At 51.2% G+C, this 22,877-nt stretch overlaps 1 protein-coding gene across 5 annotated transcripts in view; it reads left to right on the top strand.

The window, feature by feature from the left end:
* The window catches only part of LOC116586549 (core histone macro-H2A.1), a 74,568-nt gene that overhangs the window by 48,655 nt on the left and 3,036 nt on the right, over nt 1-22,877 (top strand). For 2 of the 5 annotated variants that reach the window (XM_032336664.1, XM_032336665.1), the window contains exons 5-8: nt 896-1,006; nt 8,165-8,264; nt 14,433-14,522; nt 16,552-16,726. In XM_032336664.1, the coding sequence (XP_032192555.1) occupies nt 896-1,006; nt 8,165-8,264; nt 14,433-14,522; nt 16,552-16,726 (476 nt within the window). Of the gene's footprint in view, nt 1-895; nt 1,007-8,164; nt 8,265-9,976; nt 10,068-14,432; nt 14,523-16,551; nt 16,727-22,877 lie in introns of all 5 variants that reach the window. The other 3 variants (XM_032336667.1, XM_032336668.1, XM_032336666.1) reach the window with 3 other exon arrangements.

A 22,877-nucleotide genomic window follows, 5' to 3' on the forward strand; every position in this document is an offset into this window, starting at 1 on the left:
TACCCATTTCTGATACTGTCCTCCTACTTAATAGAAATGCATGAAAGACTCTGTAAAGCCCTGTATCCCTACTTCTGGGGGTGGGGGCTGCCAGGCCAGTAATGGGAAGTGGGACCAGGGTGGTGGTACAAGGAGATGGGGCGTGAGACTTCTGTCACAAGTGCATATCACTCAGGGCCTATGAGTTTCAGGAAAAGTCCATTAGAAAGTTGAGGGTCTTGAAATTAAACCTCTGGGGACAATGTAGCTTGCAGGGCTCTTGGGAACCCCAGGGTATACATACTTGAGTCTAGTTGGGATGGGGACTAGCGTCACCCCCCATGAGCGTGCTGATAGCTGTGCCTACCAGGAGGGCAGGGAATCCCTGGGAATAGCAGGGCTCACCAACACCCCACCTCAGGGATCCTTCTCCACAGCTGGTTTCTCAAAGGACAGTCAGGGAGTGTCTTACCTCCTGGGCTGGGAAAGGGTGGAGAGTTATGGTCCTCGGTCTGACATTTGGCTCTTTGAGAACTCATGATCAGAAACAATTCGCTTTCCCCTCTCAAACTTGTACAGTGTGTCCACATCTAGAAAATGAAGACCCTTAAGAGACTTTTAATTGGTCTAAGTTAATGAAAGTAATTATTGTAGATTATCACTCTGCAATACAGTTGTGCCTTTAAGTAGCAGTATTTTGAGATTACACAGTGATGAAACTACTCTTGGTAGAACTACTGGACTTCACAGAGCCTGTGGCTCCTACTTTGAGAAAGGCCAGAAACTGGTGGTGCTGTAGTTGCCTGTTTTCTGCAGGATGATGGGCAGGGCCTGGGAGCCACCTCCCTGTTAGAGAAGCCCAGATTCCTTGGGTATCTGCTGTGGGGCCTCACAGTGACTCTTGTATTTGTGCAAGAAGAAGCAGGGGGAAGTCAGCAAGGCCGCCAGCGCTGATAGCACCACCGAGGGTACGCCGGCCGACGGCTTCACGGTCCTCTCCACGAAGAGCCTCTTCCTCGGACAGAAGGTAGGCAGATGCGCGGCCTCAGTTGGCTCGTGGCCCTGGGACAGTCAGGTGGAGGCCACCTCTGCTGCAGGAAGGCCTGGGGATTCCCAAAGGCCGCTCCTGGCCTGGTGGGTGTGGGTGGAAGAGCGGGCGGCAGGGACTTGCGGGATGGTCTCAGGGAGGGCCTCCGCAGGAGCACTGGGGGAGACTGTCTCCAGGGTGGGAAGAGGAGATAGGGCTAAAAAGAGGGAAGGCTGCTCCTGTGGTGGGAGTTAGCGGGGGAGGGGGACAGTGACAGCCTGGGATTAGTCTGTGGAAGGAGCTGCTAATGGGATAAATGGGTCATGTAGCTCCGGCCAGAAAAACAGCCTGAAGTCAAAGTTGGGTCTTGGAAAAGGAAAGGTCTAGCAGGCAGCCTGCTGGCTCCCTGCTTGCTGTGGAGGGCCCTGCAGGCAGAGCCTCTGATAGGGGCGGGATTGTTTCTAGACGTCCTTAAGTAACGGGACACTGAGCCACCTCTCGACTTTCCTCAAGCCAATCTTTTGTTTGTTTTAACCGTGGGCACTGTATTTTCAGCCATCCCAGTGATGCAGCTTTGCCAGGACGCCATGGTTTTGTAAAAAGATGATTCACTTTTGTTGAAAATAAAAATGATGCAAAGGCTTTTAAGACCTAAGAGTAAGAGTTAATTAATATTTCTCTATTAACACCCAAAAAGGGGGGGGGGTGGAGAGAGAGGGAATTCCACTTCTCTTAATTTTTTTAATCCTTCATGAAAGAAAATGAAAGGCATGAATTTGACCTTCCGTGTAAATTGCTTTGTGGCTAACAGTTTGGTTCTGAAGCTGCATCATTTTTACAACCTCACTGTCAATTTTCTTTCGCATCTCAAGTGACACAGCCCTCCTGCTCCTGCCTTGCAAGTGCTCCTCCTCCCCTTCCCCCTCCTTCCTGTCCTGATTGCACTCAGGCTCTCATGATGCATTTCCGGTGGTGGACCCTGTGTTCCAGCAAATAACCATCGCCGCTGACATTTTATAACCATTATCTGTATTTTGTATGCATTTTTCAAAGGAAAAAAAAAAGCAGCAGCGCTTATCATCTTAAGGTCTGGGGCTTTGCAAGTTTTCGTTTAAGATATTTTTTATTTATTTTAAAAATTTCAACTCAGCAGAGAAGGCAACCACCTGGGTCTGCTTTCACGCCCTTTAATGTGTCCTTTGGGTCATATATTGGACGTTAACGTGAGCCGTCGTCCCATTTGCTGGGGTTTGGTGCTGCTCAGGAGGCACTCCGGTGTGCTTTAGATCCCCAGTGTAGACCGTCTGCTGGACTGGCAAGCCTGCCATGCCGGTAGAGCTGTTCAGTCCCTCCCGCCGTCCCCACCATCCCTCACCCTTTCGTCCACCCCACCTTTGGGTGCCCCGACCCTGGCCTCTCCCTTCCCTCTTGGTTCTTGCTGCCTTCTCCAAAGCCAGCCTCCTCTCAGACCTCCTCGCACCCCCTGACCGGATGAAGTCAGGTATTTCCAGAATAGCCACACTCAGCCACGCCAGTTCCACAAATACTGACGGTACTCCATTCTGGGGCGGGGGGACTAGACAGCTCTAGAGAAGTACTGATACTGTCTAATAACTTATGGGGGCGGGGCAGTCCTTTAGTGTTTTTTAAGAACAGGAAAATGGAAGAGGAGACTTGACTGAGAAACTCACGTGCCCATTACTGATGTCCTGGCTTTGGAAGGGAGATCTGAGAGGACGGGTTGAGCTGAACACAGGGTAGAATGGCCCGCTGTCAGAGAGGGAGCGGAGTGCAGACCTAGAAAGACCACCCACCGGCTTTCCCACGTCCCACAGTCAGAGGTCAGCAGGGAAAAGGGGCACCAGCTCCCACAAGGCTGCACTCCACGTTAGTGTGCTTCCAGATTAATGACCTGAGATCCACACATCCAGGACAGGGCACCCCCAAATCCAGGGCCGCACATGCCCTTCTCCCCAAATGTGGCATTGCAGAATAAGGTGGCACTTCAGGTCAGCCTGGGCCCCAGCATCAGCAGTGTGCCGGCAGCCCTTCCTGGAACCCTGGCGTCTGAGGGGTGACATGCAGCTAGTGTTGGTTGTCCGGAGTGCTTTTTGCAAGCAGTACTTTCTGGCCCTTGATTGGCTGTTACCATGGGGTGAAAGTCATGGCATATAATGCAACAGGGGCAAGAGCCCTAAAGCTGACGTGACTTTTCCCACAAAGCACATTTTAAAATGTCATTCTTACAGACGACAGTTTTGACTTAGACTTTTGGAAATGTCCTAAGAAGGGTACCCCAGAACGAAGACCATAGAGTGCCCGGTATTCTTTGAATCTTGTTTTCCCATCTGTGACAGTGAAACCGAGGCTTGACTCTTGCAAGCAAGTGATAGTAGAGAAAGGTAATAGGGTGATCTGCCTGGCCCTGCCAGGCCCGGTTGCTAAGCTACTCTCAGGAGAAGCCAGCCCAGGGTTGAGGAGGCTGGGATCTTGTTATTGTTGATGATCAAGTCTCAGGAGTAATCGTCCTCGTGACTCTGCTTTTATCCAGTGTTCACACACATTGTTGATGAGTTGTTTTAAAAAAGGAGATGGTTCTGTGAATCTGAATCCACCACATGTTTTTGCTTTGTGGTTCAACAGAGATTCACAGCTTCCTTTCAGAGATTTAAAAACCTGACGGTTTTATTGCCAAAAAATTTCTTCCAGGGTGTACTTCTAGAAATCTGGGTCAGTGGCAGTAAATGATGTAAGGCTTTCTTGGAAGGGTCATTATTATTTGAAGGAGTAGGGAAGGCAGCATGAGGAGGCTACGAGTGAGTCTCCAGGCCGCCCCCAGACCGTTAGGATCGGAGCCACAGCCCTGTAGGCCACTGAAGGTGGGGGGCGGGGTACCATGGGTGTTCTCCCTCCAGACACATACACCTGACTCGCAGGGGCTGGCACAGTGTCAGGAGAGAGGGAGCGAAGAAAGCAGCAGTGAGGAGGGAGGGGTTGACGCTCTCTTTCTACCCTATGGCTGAACAGTGCTGGCTTAGCTCCTGGGCCTCCAGCAGGGCCTGCCTGTGTCCTTCTCTTTGTGTGACAGGTTCTAGCCAGAGACGCACCAGATGCCACCTCCAGACCTTTGGGAGACCTGAAGGGTGTGCAGGGTAGGCAGCAGAGCACAGATAAAGAAGCCCCTTCATCCCAGAGGCAGGGCAGGCGTGGGCCATGGAGAAAACGTAGTTCTCCATCAGGGGCTACAAACAGTTTTGTGGAACACCTCACCCTTTCCATCTACCTTGGTTGAAATGGACTTTGGGGTCAGGACAAGAGTGACATTTTGTAGGCTAGCACAAGGAAATGCAGCTGGTCATTCTTCTCCCTTCCTTGCCTATCATGAGGCCATGAGAGACACCAAAATTGAAAATTATAGGCTAGATCCAACGTGTCACTCAGATACTGTTTATCAAATACATTCATTTCCTAAAATTGAGTTTTTGACTATATATATATATATATAAATAGGGTTCCTGTAAGCCAAGTAGGTAATGTCAAGGCATAGCCCACATGTCTGTCTAGTAGTTCCAAGCCATGGCTCCTTCCCTATCACTGGCAGGCCACCTGACCTGCTGTAAGTGATGGGGGCCAGCCTTCCCTTCCAGAAGGCCAGGTTGGCCCTGAGCTACCTCAGGTCCAAGCCAGGCCAAGGGCCCAGGTCCCGAGCTCTGGCATTTCTGTTAGCCCTACTTTAAGAGAAGGGAGATGGCCATTTCACCTCAGAGTTGTTAGGAGGCTTGACATTCAAGTTCAACTCCGTGTCCCTCTAGCAACCTGAGCACCATCTCAGGCATTGTGTGGCACTCGGGGCTAAGAGTCAGCCACACTCTGCCTTCTAGGAGCTTCTAGTAATGAGTTCAGTCATGAGTAGAAAACAAGCAGTAGAGGGAAGAAGTGGGCATAATAGAGGGGGACACTGGCTGTAGTAGAGCCAATGGAGAGTAATCAGGGCCCAGAAGTGGAAGGGTCTTGTAGGACACGGGCTAAGTCCCCTTCTTCCAGTCCCACAGTCACGTAGGACCCTCTCCTGCTCTGTAACTGGAAGTCCCCCTTGGTCACTCTTAACAGTGGCCAATAATCTTCGGATATTTTAAATTCCCCATACTGTGGATTAAAACTTGTTTTTCCATAATTTCCAGTGATGAGATAGGGGAGTAGTGACCTTTTTCAAATTCTGAAATCATCAGTAACCCTCCTCCCTACGCCCCACCTCTCAGAGAATCAGACTTAATATGAGAATATGCGCAGCTGTGCAGAGATCTTGTCTCTAGGGGAGGAGGGGATAGGACTTCCTAGGACAGGCCATCTTTCCTGGTCCTGCCAGGCCAATCTGTGCATAGCCACCGGACCACAGGATCCTTGTCAGTCCGCTGCACGCATGGCCTATTTGTATGTCATGCTCACGGGGTTTCTTCTCCTGTCCATAGGAGCTGTGGCCTTTGTTCTTGACCATTTCACTGTTGGCTTCTGTCCATGGGCCTGCCTGCCCAAGCCAAGCTGGTTACCCATTTGTCTTTCCAGAGTGCCTGCCCCGGCTTGTCCTTTCCCCTCCCCACCCCTTCCTCTCGCAGATATACACAGAGTAATCCCCCCACCGGAAACACATGCTTTATAGTCCAGAGGTGGTTTTTAACAAATACTTCAATATATTTAACCGTACCAAAACTGTTCTGCAGCTCAGACCCTCAGCCTGGACCAGTGCTGAGCCTGCTGCCCAGCATAGGCAGAAAAGCAAGAGTCAGGCATAGGGGAGAGTGAGACAGTCCTCCCTTAGCCGTGAGTTCTCCTGGCTGGTGGTAGTGGCTCCCTGCGGTGCAGCGGTCTGGACTTCCAAGAGTGGGACCCCTCTTGTCAGGAAGATGAGGAGTCCAGAGGGAACTGGGAATTCTCCAAGGAATTTGTTTGGAAGCTCCCTGCCACCCCTCTTCCCCCACCCCCCCAAGTTTCTCCAGAGATCCCATTCCCCAGGCAGAGTCAGAGATAGTCTTCTGGGGTCTTCCCTGCTAGCTGAATCAGAGCCCATGGAAATAGCTGGTTTTCCAATGAGGTGATTACAAATTAAGTTCAGAAGCATCTATACCGTTGGGGAAAAGTAGTGTGAATTTTAAGGATTTGAACATACATATTTTTAAACAAACAGGAAAGCAAACTCATAGTCCTTTCCAAGTATCCTCCTCCATACCACACCAAATCAAGTGGTGCTTTCCCTTTTTCCTCCTTTCCCTTCATCCTCAACAACCTCCTGCTACTTCATAGTGTAGGATTTGGGGGTGGGTTTTTTTTGGGTGGGAGGCAGGGAATATTAGCTTGAGTTTTTGTAAACAGCATTTGCTTAAAGTTAGATTCAAAGATGCAGTACTTACATATCATGATCAAACCCTCTAACTTATCCTGAATCCTGACCCATTCACTTGCCTTCCTGGAGCGCCCCCTCCCCCTTCTGTCTGTGCCCACCCACACCCCTTCTTCCTGAACACAGCACTTAGCCCCTCACCCTGGTCTCTTCTCTGCCACTGTCCCAGCCTCAGAGCCTGTAGTGCAGACAGCTGTGCTCTGTGAGACCTCCCCCCCACCGGTGGGCTTCCTCCAGCTTTGGGGATGTTGGCAGTCCACTAAAGCCCCCAGACCCCAGGAAGTCCCTGTGGAGAAAACCTGTTCCTCTTCTACCTTCCAGGCCTAACTAGAAAGGGAGCCGATTGCCCTGTGGCAGGGCCTGGCTGAGTCTTTCCCCAGCCCAGCGTAGGACCAGATTTATTTCCCCAAGTGCTTTCTCACAGAGGATGAGTTTTGGCTTAAGTGGGTCCTTTTTTTTTTTTTTTTTTTGATAATCTACTGAGTGCTTCTGGGAATGAGAAATGTGGGTTTATATTTCTGGTGCTTAGAGAGTGTCAGGTTTTCTGTTTGGTTTTGTTTTCAACAAAACATTTGGCCCCAGCAGTTCAGTGCCTTGAAGCGAAGTTGCCAGGAGCCTCCCTGCCAAGCGTCTGCGTATGGCCCTCTCGTCCGAGTGTGCACCTCAGCTCCTGCCCTGCTGGGCCCTGCGGCTGCGGGCTGCTCATCCAGCCCCGGGCACAGTTGATCCCAGGCACCGGCTCCTCTGGGGGCTGCTTAGGCATCGCTCTTTGCTGCAGCTGAGGGGAATTCATGTCACTGAAAGATAAGCATCGTTACAGAGAGAGAGAGAGAGAGAGAGAGAGCAAGCCAGCGAGCGCACTTTGCTTCAGGCACTGGTATGTAAGAACAGGAGGGGAGAGAGTAGGACCCTGCACAGTGGTCCTGGGCCAGCTAAGTCCTCTTCCCCTTCTGACAGCTGAATCTAGAATTCAGGGCTTCTCTTCAGCCAGAGGGTTCCTATAGCAATGGGCTATCTGTGAGGAGGGAACCCATTCAGTGACTCTTCAAAAAAAAGCCAGTTGGTTTTGTGCTCATGAAACTAGAGGAAATACTTGACCCAGAGGGGCTCAGCAAAGTGCAACTCTTGAAGGGCCACCGTCTCGCAGGAGAGCAGCTCTTTCTCGTCCTGTCCTTTACTAGAACTTTGGTATTACGTGACTAATAGGCACGTAAAATTAGATGTTACTAAGCCATAGACCATCTCGCTCTTGGCCATCTCTGAGCAGGGCAGGGGTCAGCCAGGAGGCAGGGTGAGGGAGACACCCTGAAAGACCATGACCACTTGGAGGAGAATGGCAGAGCTCCTAGGGCTTTCCCAAACCAGCTAGGACTTGTGTACCATCCTGGGGCTCAAAGAGGAGGTCACATATACCGCCCTCCCACCCCCGGCAGTGAACACTCTGATTCTGGGTCCTGATAGCTGCTGTTACTTTGTTTCTTCAAGGGGAAGTGGATCTACCAGTCCACATGGCTTATGCCTCCCTTTTACCCCGAGCCTCACCCAGCAGGTCCTGGACCCTCAGCCTAGCTTGCTTCCTTCCAGCATCCTGAGCAGCACTTGAGTCTTGTCTGAAACGGATTCGTTTTAGCCAGCGACTCCCCATCCCCCTCTGCACCCAAGACAGCTGGAGTGTTCCCTGTCCTCCATCTGTATCCCAAGGCTCACTTCTCTGTGACTTCCCGGCTGTCCTGTTATTTCCCACCTCATGCTTTTCTTTTCAGCTGAACCTTATTCACAGTGAAATCAGTAATTTAGCCGGCTTTGAGGTGGAGGCCATAATCAATCCTACCAATGCTGACATTGACCTTAAAGATGACCTAGGTAATTGGGGATGGGGTTTGGCACCGCCAGCTGTCAGATGAAAAGTTATGGAGCCCAGAATTTAGGCTTTTCATCTTCTCAAACTTCAGGGGGTCAAGCCAAATTCCCAAATCCAAGATGGACATTTGAGGATAAACCCCGAATGTTTACTCACGCCAAGCCATTTCAAATGGAAGTGATCTGATGATGTTTCATTAAGTGCAATTGGCTACTTTCCCTGGTTGGTCAATATACTGCTATCTAAATTCTCTTCCATAATGATCATACTGACTGCTGGTTACCTGGGAGGGATTTTTAAAAAATGTGTTTGTTTTTTTTTTTAGAACTGAAAAACCTCAGGTTGCTACAAAATGATAGTTTCTCCATTTAAGCCTTAATTAGAAATGACAAAGCTTAGACTGAATTGAAGAGCCAATTAAACTGCATCGGTTCATCATTGGCTTTAATCCACCAGCAAATTGGTTTCCCCCAAATTTACCACCTACTCAGCATTTCCTATGACCGAAAACAGTATATGACTGCATGCCAACTTCGTGAATTATTTGATTAGAGGATAATATTGAACATCTCTGAGGGAGTTCCTACAGAGGAAAGCTCTGCCCCAGAGCTATGGTGTCTGCCCAGCTCAGGGCAAGGGAAGAGGTACTGCTCAGGTGTCCCAGTCTGTGGCTTGATGTTTGCACAGAGGAACTGTCCGCTCAGGGGCTCAGTGAAGGCTCCTGTCTTCCTAGCTGTGAGCCTTGCCAGGCGCAGCAGATGAGCTAATGCCCACTGAGGCAGCCTCTTGCCTGATGCTGACCTAGGTATGTTTTTGAAGCCTTTTGTTTCCACCTTGTTTCCACAGTTTCCACTGTGTCAGGTAGCAGCATCTCTTACCAGCAGAGATGCTCATTCTAGAGCCTGGGCCCAATCCTCGCAAACCAGATATAATTGTGGGCTGGAAACATGAGAACAGGGACTCAAGAATGCCCTGCCCAAACTTATTTTCCACCCATATACTTTCTTCATGCAGATATTTTCTTTAAGAAAAAAAAAAAAAGGCCATAAACTAGAAAAGGCAGGGATCAAACCTAAAGTATGTTTTTATATGTAAAATACATGAAAATAAGATTGGCTAGAATAAACGGCAAACCTGAAAAAATATTTTTACCCATTGAGGGGGAAGATAAAGGCAGTTTTCTATGCACACATACTGTTTTCTTGGTTTTCAAGAGATGGCCCTCAAAGGCGGACAAAACGATGCATGCCCTAAGACTAAAACCCCTGCTCTGAATGTTGCTGCCGACAAAATGGAGAAACTTGTCATTGTGGTTGGCCTGATAGTCCACATTTTTTTTAAAACAGATGCCATGTTTTTAGTAGTCTTCTCAATGGGGTGCCAGTTTTAGAGGCTTTTGCGAAGTGAAATGGGGCATTCGTTGTTTTGTTCTTTCTTTTAATCTTTGGAAATGATCTCATGTGTGTGTTTCTCTTTTTTTGGACATGTCATTCAAATGTTTAATTTAAACATGTCACATTTGATATTCCTCCTCCTCCTCCTCCTCTTCCTCACCCCCATCCACATGTGCGCACACTTCGTGGACTGATTGCCCCTTGGGCTCATATGTTGGAATCGACCAGGTAGGCCAGCCCTGCCATTGGGCCTTAGTAAATGTGCCTGTGCGTGGGTCTCGGTCCAACACAGTTGATATACATTTGTTTACCTGTTATAGTTGCAAGTTGTACAGGCTGACATTGCCTCGATCGACAGTGATGCTGTCGTTCACCCGACAAACACTGACTTCTACACCGGTGGTGAAGTAGGTAATGCCTAGCCGGGTGCTGCCGAGTGTGTGTGTGCATGGTCAGTCGGCCGCCGCAGACAGCTTGATCCTTTGACAGCTATGCAGGGCTGCATTCATTTCACACTTCCAGCCGTCCTGACCTTCCCGAGGTCTCCCGTCCCTGGGCTGTGACCACGAGAAATCGACAGCTAGCTGTCCGCCAGGGTGCCTCCCACAGCTCCCAGACAGATGGGCACACTTCTGGTTTGGAAACTGGTTCAGCAGCGTCCTTTCTGCATTTGCTTCACGAGGCGCAGCTTTGTTGGAGACTGGGTTCACCCTGGATTCAGCTGCCAGGGAGATGGGCCGAGCGGCTGCCAAGCCTACTTCGGTGAGGTCCGGGCATCTGGATGTTTTGGCAGGAAGGCACAGGGTTAGAGCTAGGTGGAAGGGGCTTAAATCCCAGCCTTGCCGTTTCGTGGTTAGGAGGACTAGGCAAGGAACTTAAGTCCTCAGTGCCTCAGTTTCCCTATTGATGAAAGAGTGATCACAATGAGAGGCACCTGGGTCTGTGCCTGCCCTATGATGGGTGCTTCCTGTCTGGTCTCACCCTCACATGCACCTAGGATTTGGCCAGTAGCTAGCTGTGCTTGTCCCCAGCAGAGCACAGCATGCTGGTGGTAGATTTGAACATCACTTCCTAAAGCAGTGCCCTTTCTAATACAGGGCAAAAGTGCAGTCAGCCTGCAGGCCGAGGCTCCTGGGATTTTCCTGAGTGTCCCAGACACTGAAGTGCAAACAGTGTTAGCAGCCTGAGGCTGTCCAGCTCTGTTAAGCGTCACCAGCAAAGCCTGCCGTTCCCAGTCTGCCCTAGCCACTGCGATTTGGGCTGATTACTCTCCTGGGCATTTTGGATCTGGGACATGGATGGAAAAGACACACTGGCTGGGAAGTCGGGATTTGCCAAGGCCTCCAGGCCAAAATGAAATCAGGCTGCAGGCAATTAAACTCCACTTTCACAAGATGTTGGAGGAGTTTAAGAGCTCCTAAGTCAGGCAGCTTAAGAGAAAGATACTCCTTTTCTTAATCAAAGAAAACTCGATGGGAGGGAAGTACTTATTTGGAGGAAAATAAACAGTAAAGAGAAGAGCTTATCTTTCTGCCAGGAGTGACTAAGACCTGGGTTCACCCTGCCGTCCAGGACTTGGGACGAGATGGAAATAAGCAAGCTTTCCCTGCAAAAGTATCTCTCCCAGTCCCAAGGAGAAGGGAAAGGGACTTTCTTTGATGTGGAAGGTGTGTGGTCAGCAGGATTCACGATGCCCAGAGGTACAGCTGGAGGCTTTGAGATGGGGGCAGGAGCCAGTTCTGGGGTAACATGCAAGGAACCTAATCCTTCCAGAACCGTGATCACAACTGGTGTCTTTGGAATCGTGACCGTGCTAATACTTTGCCCTGTGAGATACTTGCCCTCAGCCCACTGAGACGGGCAGGGGAGGCACTATTAGCCTCGGTGACCTATCCGTCACCTGGCCCCCAGAGCTCAGCCAAGGTCATGTGGCACATCGCTCATGAACACTGTCACAGCTGGCAGGCACCTCACCTGGTCCAGACAGCTTTACTGGCTGAGGAGGACCCCAAGTGACTGTGCCAGAACCCAGGTCTTCCAAAGCCCATCTCAGTGCTGTTTCTAGTGAACCAGTCCAGACTAGTACTGAACCCATCTACCTTTGACATTTCCAAAAATAATGACAAACCAGATTCATCCATGGTCTCAATTGGTACCAGCTCCCACTTTGATGTGCGAGAGGGGAAAAGCAGAAGCTAGGACACGGTCACTCCATTTCTTCCCTGGGTGTGAATTCCTGAGACCCGAGACTGCTGGAAGAAGGAATGCCAGTGCAGGAATGCTTAGCCCCGTGATTAACTCTTACCCATCACAGTTCTTTCTAACAGTGAAATAGACCACAGGCTTAGCCTGACATTTGTCCAAGCCTAAATTTTCGCTTAGGCTGTTTTGAACACTGATACTTATGCCTGCTTTCTGAGCATGAAATAATGTTCTTGTTCTCATGGGAGTAACACATGTTTATGCTTGGGGGCAAAGAAGCCAATTGCTTTACTATGATTAACCCTGAAGTGGAGCCTAAAAAGCAAGAGTCTTCCATGATGAGTGTTGACAATACACTTGAAATGGGCCTGTTTCTTGTTACAAAGTACACGTGTGTCTACATGAACATGTGCATACCTATGTGTGTGTAGGGGTCCGGTCCTGACCGCGGTGAATGCCTGCAACCTAGGGTTTCAATCTTTAAGTTTGGGAATTGCATTGAGTGTATTTTTAACTTGCAAGTTTCACTTCTAATTAAAGCCAGATTTAATTACAAGTAAAAATTTTAAAGTAAACGCTCTTCCTAAGATAAAGCACCTTTAATAATACATCAGCCCATTTTCTTAATACTATATGCTTTAGAAAGGAGTTGTTAGTTTGAATATAGTACGGATTTTATTTTACCTTCCAAATTTCTCAGTTTTCCCCCAAAGAGTATTTGATAGAGAATGCAGACCTAACATAGCTCCGCTTGGAGCAGCTTTGTTTTCCCTCCCTGGAGCTGGAGAACGGGTCAGCAGGGAAGGCCAGACCAGGTGCGGTGGGCAGCAGTGTTTGGGACCCAGCAGATTCAGACTTAAAGATTACTTTTTCTCCGTTGCATGATCTTCTGAGTGATCCCCTAATTGGGCCTCACTCCCCTGGGGGTATCCTCAGAGCCTGCACTTCCTGCAGGGTGGATGGGACTGTGAGGCCCGACCCTGCTCCCTCATGCCTGTTCCTCCACCTTCCGTGATGCTGGTCTTGGTCAGAAATGCACAGCAGCTGCCACAGCCAGCGGATGGAAGTCTTTGGAGTGGATGTATTTTCCTTCCCGATTCCTCTGCCATTTAAAGCATCCGTGACTGCTTTCCAAGACCAGCGCAGGCGTGAGGGTATCAGCTGAGCTAATGTGGGATGCTGGCTCCCTCCCCAGCATCCCACATGCTAATCTCTCCCTTCTTCTGGACATCTGAGAGTGCCCTGGGCGGGGTGGGGTGGTGACAGGCCTGCTGGTCATATGCATTCATACCCCCCAGACCTGCTGCCAGCTGGTCAGTGCCTGCCATTGGCCCCGGTGCTGATGGGGGATGGTGCCCGGGCTGCGTGCTCTCCCTTCCCAATACTTCCTGGGATTAGTTCGCTCCTCCATGGCCAGTCTGCCTGGGAGGCAGGTCCGTCTCAGATAAACAGACCTAGTCACGAGAGGGTGAAGAATCCAAAGAGAATTTGGGCTGGTGTGCTCTGATGTACTGAGTGACACGTATCACAGCGTGCCAAGTGCAACTGAGAATTTTCCAAGATAAACGGTGAATCTTAAGGGGAGTATTTCATCCTCTTGTGAGGAAAAGTACTTTAAAATGTGCAAAACTGACGAATCAGAGCTTAAGGAAGACTGAGACCCCATTCTGGCCAAACCTGAGAGGAGGATGTGGTCACTCGTTCAGAACGCTGTGGGCCTGTAAGCTGCAGGCCACGTAGACGCTGGCCATCTCATGTGGGCACCCGCCTTCGCAGCAGGAACTGAACGCTCAGCAGGACCCCCAGCTCAAGAAGAGGGGCTGCCTACCTCCACTGGATTTAATCCTGGCAATCTGGCCCCGAACAGTCGGTCACCTTCCATGGGGTACAAGCTCGCCTTTAAGCTCTGCTTCTGATGTTGCCTTCCTTTACCTAAAGTGATTCTGAGTCATGAGTGTGAAGAAGGAAATACTGTCTGAGGCCATTTTTTTCCTTTTCTCTTCTTTTTTTTTTTTTTTTTTTGTATTCACATATGAAGCTAAAGCTGCAAAATAGGAACGAAGCATGGTAATAATGCCAGTCCAGAGGTGACCAAATCTGAATGCTTTCTTCTGGGCCTGCTGCCAAGGGCAGACCTGGCTCCCTCATAGGAGCATGGTATGCTTTCCCTATAGCCTCCCTATTTGGGGGTTCTCCTCAGGGACAAGAAAATCTAGTGGAGGCCTGAGCCTCCAAAGCCAGCACCATCTGGTTTCTCACAGCAAGGAAAAGCATGTAGGACAGGCACGCTTGCAAGCAACAGGCTTGTCCCATGTCCCTCCCATCTCCAGCCCATCTCCGTTGACTCCAAGTCAAAATGTGGGACAGCAATGACCACTCGGGCAATTGGCCAGTGGTGGGTCCTTTGCAAGTGTCACTTTGATAACCTCACCAAGGCTTAGTTCGTGTTTTGCAGCCATATGGAGATTTAGCTGGTCAGATCATTTGAAGTCTGTAATCACCTGACATGCTGAGTGTCTGTCTGTGCCCCAAGATGCAAGGATGATTGTCTGACCTCACCCTGTCCTTGTCTAGGAAACACGCTGGAGAAGAAAGGTGGTAAGGAGTTTGTGGAAGCGGTTCTGGAGCTCCGAAAAAAGAATGGGCCTTTGGAAGTCGCTGGAGGTGAGCTGGGGAGGCACCCTACTTATCCGGGTGTGGTTCATGCCACATCAGGAGAACAGGGTTCTGAGGCGTCTTGGAATTGAGAAGTGCATGACCACAGGCACCTGTCTCCGAGCCGGAGCCACAGGGACACCTGTCAGCTTTATGACTTGGGCTTAGCACATGCAAACTGTCAGGAGGAGCTTAAGGGTTGTACAATGTGCCCTTCCACTTTTTTCCTTATTGCTCAAAATAGCTTTTGAATGTTTGATGCCTAGACCTCACATTTTAAGGAATTAGAGCAGCCGAGTTTGGCAAAGCTAAGAGTCGAGACTTGTCGACAGTGATACTGAGCCATCTGCAGAAGTGCGAGGGAGACATGCAAATGAGTCCTTTCCATTCAGCCATCTGTGTTTCTGACGGGCAAGACAAGAGACATTCTCCATTTGCCAGTCCCACCTCTAAGAAAAGGTGGGATAAGAAAATGACTTGGAATCTGGTGTAGGGAGAAGGATTGCTAAGAGCTAGAATCAGGTCCTTCTTCCTGCTGCTGGCCTGGATTCTGGTGCGTGAGGTGGTCAAAGGGGGATGGCATCAGGGTACAGGGCATTTCCAAGCCCTTCTAGGTATTGCCACCAAAATGCCATATGGGACAAGGGAGGAGCTTGCATTATTAACTACCCAGCCAGGGGCTCCTGGCCTCTCCTCAGTCCCTTCCTGGCCCTTCTCTGCACCGGCCTGGAGGTTCTTCCCTTGGGTGACCCTTGGGTAGAGCTGTGACAAGGGGCAGTCCTGGTGCTACCACTCACCCAGGTCAGCTAGTGACACCTGACACACAGCGGAGGCAAACCCACTACATTTAGCAAGGCTAACAACGTGTCTGTCTGTTTTAATAACTCCTTTTGTTCTTGGTATTAGCATCTATTTTACAAGATGTTTTAAGGCACTTTGAAACATAGAAAGGTAGTATAAAACACAGCCCTTCCCCACTGTCCAAAGGTGATCCCTGTAAGGATGTTTTCTTCAGTCTTTTCCCGCATGACATGTGGCTGTGACTTCTCCCAGGGACAGACCCCAGTCTCTCATTGCCAGAGATCAGCACTTCCTCCCAGGGTTCTCCAGTCAGTCAGGGAGCAGAGCCAAGACTCAGAAGCAGACCTGTAACTTTGCTGGGCTGTTGCTACTGCTCCGTGAGACACCACCCACACATCATGCTCTCCTGGTCTCTAGTAGTGTCACAACCTACCGTGACAGGTTGTATCAGCCATGAGGACGGTTGTCCCTCGGCATGTGGAGGCCTCCCTTTGCTCCCGTGCGGAAACAGAGCAGGCAGTACTCACTACCCGTGGACCCAGAACTACCGGCTCTGTGGTGTGTCTTGGGGGATGGGAGTTGCAGAACCTGCTCTGGGAGACCCCGCGCTGACATGCCACCCTGGCTGGGGTGGGGAACACACTGGAGGCCAGGCTCTCTGGATCTGACAAGGGGGAGAGCCTGAGGGCAAGAGCTGGCTGTGGTGTGGACATGGAGAGGTAGACAAAGTGGCTCTTGCAGGACTGGAAAATAGCATCGTGGAAGAAGAGCTGAGTTCTGTCCACATTGAGGGGGTCAGTGAGGGAAAAGAGGCAGCTCTAGAGCTGTCTGTCATGGTGCTTAGTGGTTCATGGACCAGAGCTGCTTTCCTGTTGCTTTTTTCCTAAACTGTGCCGGGGCAATCTAGCTACGTTGTCATTATCTGTACATGAGTCCCCTGACTAACTGGGGCTTGGAGACCCCAAAAGGCACATTTGAGGCTGCTGACATACTCGGTTGAGTGAGGTGCTCCAGGCTCTGTCTCTGGGAGGGTACAGAGAGAGCTCGCTGTCATCTTGGCTAAAATACCTGGTGGTGATGGATACTGACGCCAACTTTCCAAGGGTGGGCCATGGCCCAATGTCTTGCCTAAAACGTCTAGTTGGGGAGCAGCCTCCAGAGGGCTCTGGGTTGGGCATCAGGTGCCGTGAGCCTTGCAGAGGGATGGACCTCACTGTTTCTGTTTCGTTCTCTCCAGCTGCTGTCAGCGCAGGCCATGGCCTGCCGGCCAAGTTTGTGATCCACTGTAACAGTCCTGTCTGGGGTGCAGACAAGTGTGAGGAACTTCTGGAAAAGACAGTGAAGAACTGCTTGGCCCTGGCCGATGATAAGAAGCTCAAGTCCATCGCGTTCCCATCTATTGGCAGTGGCAGGTAAGGACACTTGGCTTGTGATGTCGTTAGTGGATGTGCTGAAAGCCTGAGGCCAGCAGACCTCATGGCACTTAAGTAACCATGAGACAGAAAGCCTGAGGCCAGCAGAAAATTTTCAGTATCACAGTAGATGCATGGGAAGCGAGCTCAGGGTGTGCCGAGACAGTGAACTGTGCAGGACAGAGGCCCAGGTGTGGAGTGAGTGGGGCAGACAGGGCAGGTATGAATGCTGGGATGCTTGTGCGGAGGGTGCCCTCCCACCACTGCACTATTCTCGGCCTCTCACCTTTTTTCCCAAGCGTCCTTCCCCTCCCCCAGACCTGCGCACTCTGCCTCTGTCTCCCCGTCTTGCTGTCAAGCTCAGGAGGGGTGCGCTGGAGTGGGCACTTAAGTAACCATGAAACAGGGCTGGGCCCAGCTGACCTCCCAGCCCTGAGCAAGCCCCGACAGATGCTGTGTGCACTAGTAGCATCCGAGGCACTCTGAGAAGGGAGAGGGCTTTGGGAATGTAACAGCAGGCTGCAGAGCCTGTCACGGGGTCGTCCTGGAAGGCTCACAGTCTGGATTGGGCACCGAAGCCAAGGGAAACGGGCCTGCAGAGGCTGAAGTGTGGACATCTTGGGCCCAACAGAGACCCCAACCCTGGGCTCTGTCTTGGCCATGGCTGCACCTAGGGCATCCCATCCAGACTGTGCAGCTCCCTGGGTGTCTGCCGTCAGCTCCTCCCAGTGCCCCAGGAAGGCAGGACTGTGTGACGACACCACGCTGACTTCCCTGGGCCCCATAGGCTGCGCTGGGAGAGCCTGATTATTGCTCCTCAGACTCCTTCCTCGCTTTTCTAGGAAGCTCCTCTTTTCAGAGCACTCCTCTTCCCAACCCACGAGGAGGACAGAGAGAGCAGTTTGCTGTTTCCACCTTGGGCAGGCCTTGTAATGGCACTCTCCTCACCAGGGTCCCACACCGCCAGTGACAGAGCTTGCTAGCCTGGGACAGGCTTCCTGTGTCCTCAGACTGGGACCCCCTGGGTCTCCCTCTGACAAATGGTCTGTTCTTGGGCACTGTGCCGCTGTGGGACCTTTGCTGAATGAGTTAGCCTCTCTGGCCTGCCTTATCAGGGAGGGGGCTCTGGGGACGGCCTTTCCTCACAGACAGCTCCGAGGCTCAATTAGTGCTTCAGATGCACTTGGATCTCCACTGACGAAAGGTGCTTCTGAAGAAAGCAGCAATAGGAGCCTTTATTGGAGGCAGTGATTTCATGTTCTTTCATGTGGGTATTGGGAACTTTTAATTGAAGCCTAAAATAATTCTCTACAATTTTCACAGAGTAAAAAGTTTTTAAAAATAATCAGTTGAAAGCTTTCAAGAGGGCAGAATGCCCAAGGTGAACACGTGTGTGCAGCCCCTGGCCCCACGGAGCCACGTAGACGGCAGCCCTCTCTTTCCTGAACAGAGACTGGGATTACACCAGAGCCGGCCCATAAATCGTGGGTTTCAGGAGGGGAAATAAAACACTTTGTTTTTGGCATCCACAGTCTCTGGCAGAAAAATCATGGCAGAATTAAAACAGTATAGAAATGCAGAAGCTTTTGATTTTGATGAAGTCCCAAAAGTTCATTTTCGCTTTTGTCTCCTTCATCAAAATCAAAAGCTTCTGCACAGCAAAGGAAACAGTCAACAAAAAAAAAGAGGCAACCCTCGGAATGGGAGAAGATATTTGCAAATGACAGTACAGACAAAAGGTTGATATCCAGGATCTATAAAGAACTCCTCAAACTCAACACACACAAACAATCATATCAAAAAATGGGCAGAAGATAAGAACAGACACTTCTCCAATGAAGACATACAAATGGCTATCAGACACATGAAAAAATGTTCATCATCAGTAGCCATTAAAACCAATTAAAACCACACTGAGATACCACCTTACACCAGTTAGAATGGCCAAAATTAGTAAGACAGGAAACAACATGTGTTGGAGGGGATGTGGAGAAAGGGGAACCCTCTTACACTGTTGGTGGGAATGCAAGTTGGTGCAGCCACTTTGGAGAACAGTGTGGAGATTCCTCAAGAAATTAAAAATAGAGCTTCCCTATGACCCTGCAATTGCACTACTGGGTATTTACCCCAAAGATACAGATGTAGTGAAAAGAAGGGCCATCTGTACCCCAATGTTTATAGGAGCAATGGCCACGGTCGCCAAACTGTGGAAAGAACCAAGATGCCCTTCAACGGACGAATGGATAAGGAAGATGTGGTCCGTATACACTATGGAGTATTATGCCTCCATCAGAAAGGATGAATACCCAACTTTTGTAGCAACATGGATGGGACTGGAAGAGATTATGCTGAGTGAAATAAGTCAAGCAGAGAGAGTCAATTATCATACGGTTTCACTTATTTGTGGAGCATAGCAAATAACATGGAGGACAAGGGGAGTTAGGAGAAGGGAGTTGAGGGAAATTGGAAGGGGAGGTGAATCATGAGAGACTATGGACTCTGAAAAACAATCTGAGGGGTTTCAAGAGGCGGGGGGTGGGAGGTTGGGGGAACCAGGTGGTGGGTATTGGAGAGGGCACAGAATGCATGGAGCACTGGGTGTGGTGCAAAAACAATACTGTTACACTGAAAATAAATTTAAAAAATTAAAAAAAAAGACACATTAAAAAACCCCCACAGTATAGAAATGTAAATACATTGGTAAAGAGCAGCAGGAGCCCTTTCTCTCAGCCCGTGCAGGATGACTGAAGCCGTGAATGCCTACCCTCAGCCCGCTGGCCCCACTGCCAAGCAGTTGAGCCCACTGGAGGCCATGGCTGGCCTCAGGATCACCACCTCTGGCCTCTGGACATCCAGTCCCTGGGCACTGCGGTCACAGTATTTACGGATACCCCAACTCTGTTGGACATTTGAGGGCAACCCATCTCTGGGGGGCATAGTATAAAGAGAAGAGGTACTTTGGGGCCTTGATTAAACTCTGCTTAGGTTTATGAGCTTAAAAGAACCGCCAGTTTGTTTTTCTCAAGCTCCCACTTATGGGCATTGCTTGAGTCCCAGGCCCTGTGCAAAACTCCTGATCTACATTATCTCCCCACAACCCAACCCGGTGAGCACTGGCATTAAGTCCATACAAACAAAACCAAATGAAAAAAACAGAAGCTGAGAGGGGTTAACACACGTACCTGAGGTGCCACAGCTTAGACTGGGTAGAGCCAGAATTTGAGGGGAAGTCCTTTGCGTCAGTGCTGCTGAAATGAGGCACATGGAACCCCTTCCTTCTGTTCCAGTTGGTCAGCAGATGATTGTCCCACTGCTTGAGCACTCTCTACAGGAGTGGATTTTAGGGAACTTTGGAAACCCCACTTTGGAATTCCCTGACCTGCCTGGGCCTAGACATCAGCCTCCTTCCACCCTGGGAACCACCAGCCTTAGAAGATAAATAGGACAGAACCAAACCAAATGGGGAGAATTACTTAGTAGCCTCAAGCAAAAATACCCTGGAGAGAGAGAAGTAACAGGCCACAGCGGGCTGGCTGTGCTCCCTGGCCCATCTCCATGCCTAGAAAGACCCAGTAGCACAGGGTGCAGGAGACCTAATCCTGGCAGCAGAGTGACGACACGTGGGCACACACACTTTCCCAGCATCACCAAACCTTCCGTGCCATCCAGCCCTACCCTTTTCTAGACTGCCAAGATAGACCGGTGGACTGGTCCAGCACAGAATCCATCTAGAATCCACCTTTGATCCTACCCTGCCTTCCAAGGCAAGCTCCCAGACGGTCTCCTCCAGAAAGTTGGCCTGGACTTTTCCATCTCCCAGGACACAGCCTCTCTGCACAAGAGTCTCCAGCGTCCCTGATCAACCTGCTCAACACTGCTCCTGGCCTAGAATCCCTCCTGTATGCCTGCCAGCCCCACAGGGGAGCTTCCCAATAACAGGGATGCTTGGCGATCCCCCATCAAAGGTGGGGACTCAGCAGTGCTAGAGGAACGAAACCCTCTTCTCTGATGTGGCCCTGGTGAGCCCAGAACCCCTGCCATCCAGGTGGGATGGAAAGACAACCAATACGGAGCCCCCTCCATCCCTGACCAGGCTGGCCCAAAGGGTGCCAGATCACAGCAGCCCCTGTGGTCCACTTGCCCCAGTCTAGGGAAGCTGATGCCCAGGACCCTGGGAAGGGCTGTCCAAGACAATCGGAATGACTTCAGGGGAAGCTCAGCCGTCTCCTTAGTCTGCTCCAGGTCGAAAGCACTGGCTGCAGAGTAACTTAAGGACCTTGCTGGACTCGCAGCCCCTAACAGGCCCCATAGGGCTTGAGTGGGGCCCGGAGGCTACACCTGCCTGTGGGGAGCAGCAGCACCCCGGGCATCACCAGCTGGCACCCAAGTACCCACAATGCTTGGACAGGTTAATGCCCCAGGGCAGCTGGGATTCACACCCCAATCTGACACCAGAACAGAAGCCCCAACCCCCTCTTGTTCTGCGGTATCTTGGGGTGAGAGGGATGGTCTCTGGTCTTTTCCAGAAGACAGATAAAGTGACTGTCAACAGGGGCAACAGGCCAGAGCTGGGGAGGAGACCAAAGGTTTGGCCAGGCTGGGAGGGCTATTACAGAAAAACAACCAGTAGGGAACACAAGCAGCCAGGAAGCCAGGAGAGGAGCAAGACCCCACAGGCTGTTGGTCTCCTGAAGCTGGCCCCTGCCACACTGTGCGTGCCAGCGGCCCCTCCTCTCTCTAGAATGACTAGGCATCGCAGACCTGCCAGCAGCTTTCTGAGGGCCTAAGGCTGCCCCATCAGCCCAGGAAGGTGCAGAGACCAGCACTGTTGTGGGGCCTGAGGGGAAGGCAGCTTCCCACACCGTGAGCCTTCCTGAAGCCCGTGCAAGACTTCCCGCTGGTTAGATACGGGGAGTGAAAGAGGACCTCCTGCGTGGTTCTTGCTCACCACTCCCAGACTCCTGGGCCAGCAGGTGCATGGATGCCCCAGCCCACTGCCCTGGATGGGCAGCGAGCTCCAGGGGCAGGGCCTGGACTCACACCCTGGGCAGCTGCCCGGCCCAGAAGAGTGGAGGGCCACTGCATGTGCCACAGCTGCCCCCAATGTGTGGGCACAGGACCTGGCACCTATGGCGGTCCTGTGGGAGCAGCCACTTTGACATTCTGTTTTGCCACAAATACTTTGAACTGTGGCTCTGCAAAGCCACCACGCAACCCTGAGAACATAAGGAAAGCTCTTACCGGTGCCCTGTGCAGTCTGGAGCAGCAGCAGTCCTGTGGCTAGCGTCCTTCTAGAGGCTGTGGCTGCCTGCGACAGAGAGACAGGCTTGTCAATGGGAGGTGTTTCTGGAAACAACTGCGATTCCCCCGTACCCAGCAGTGAGCTTCAGAGTGGACAGCAGCCCCTGTTCTGTAAGCTGTAGGGCCTGCCAGGCCTGACAACTTGGACCCCCACCTTTCTCCCGCACTTAGAGGATCTTCACCATGGGGCCCACCATGTGAGCTCAGATTAAAACGCCTATGCAGGCTACAGGAGAAGAACGCGTTCCCTGGACCTGCTGAGTCGAACTTGCCAGGGGGAGCCCAGCACCCTGCGTGTGGACAAGCCCATTGCAATGCTGAGACCGGCAAAAATGGAGAACGGTTGATACAGGGGGACGAAAAAGAATGTTCCCTCACTGACCGTCACACAGCCCTTCTCAGGAGTCTAGAGCGGAAGGGGATGGAAAGCTAGAGGAGAAGGCCTGTGTCTGAAAGGGGAAAGGGCGGGAGTCCGGCAGGAGTGACAGACGTGCTTTTGGTCAGCAAGAGCCGAGGAGCCAGAGTATCTGCACGGCCCCATCTGTCACCCAGCTCGGACACAGCAGCCACAGTGTGGGTGAGGGCAGCCGACAGAACTGTGCCCCCGGGCTGGCAGGCTGGGCCAGCGCGAGAGGAGGGCGGCTGCAGCCATCCAGCCCCTCAGCAGACTGCAGGGACATTCTACAGATCCTCACTGGAGCCCAGCATCCCCTGCGGCTGCGATGCAGAGACAGACAGAGGGAGCCCTCGCTGTGGGGAGCCAGACTTCCAGGGCTGAGATCAACTCCTCATGGCCCTGTTCACCCCCACCAGCCATGTCCACACACGAAGCTCTGCGTGGTCCAGCAGC

This window comes from Mustela erminea, chromosome 3, assembly GCF_009829155.1.
Source record: "Mustela erminea isolate mMusErm1 chromosome 3, mMusErm1.Pri, whole genome shotgun sequence".
NCBI lineage: Eukaryota > Metazoa > Chordata > Mammalia > Carnivora > Mustelidae > Mustela > Mustela erminea.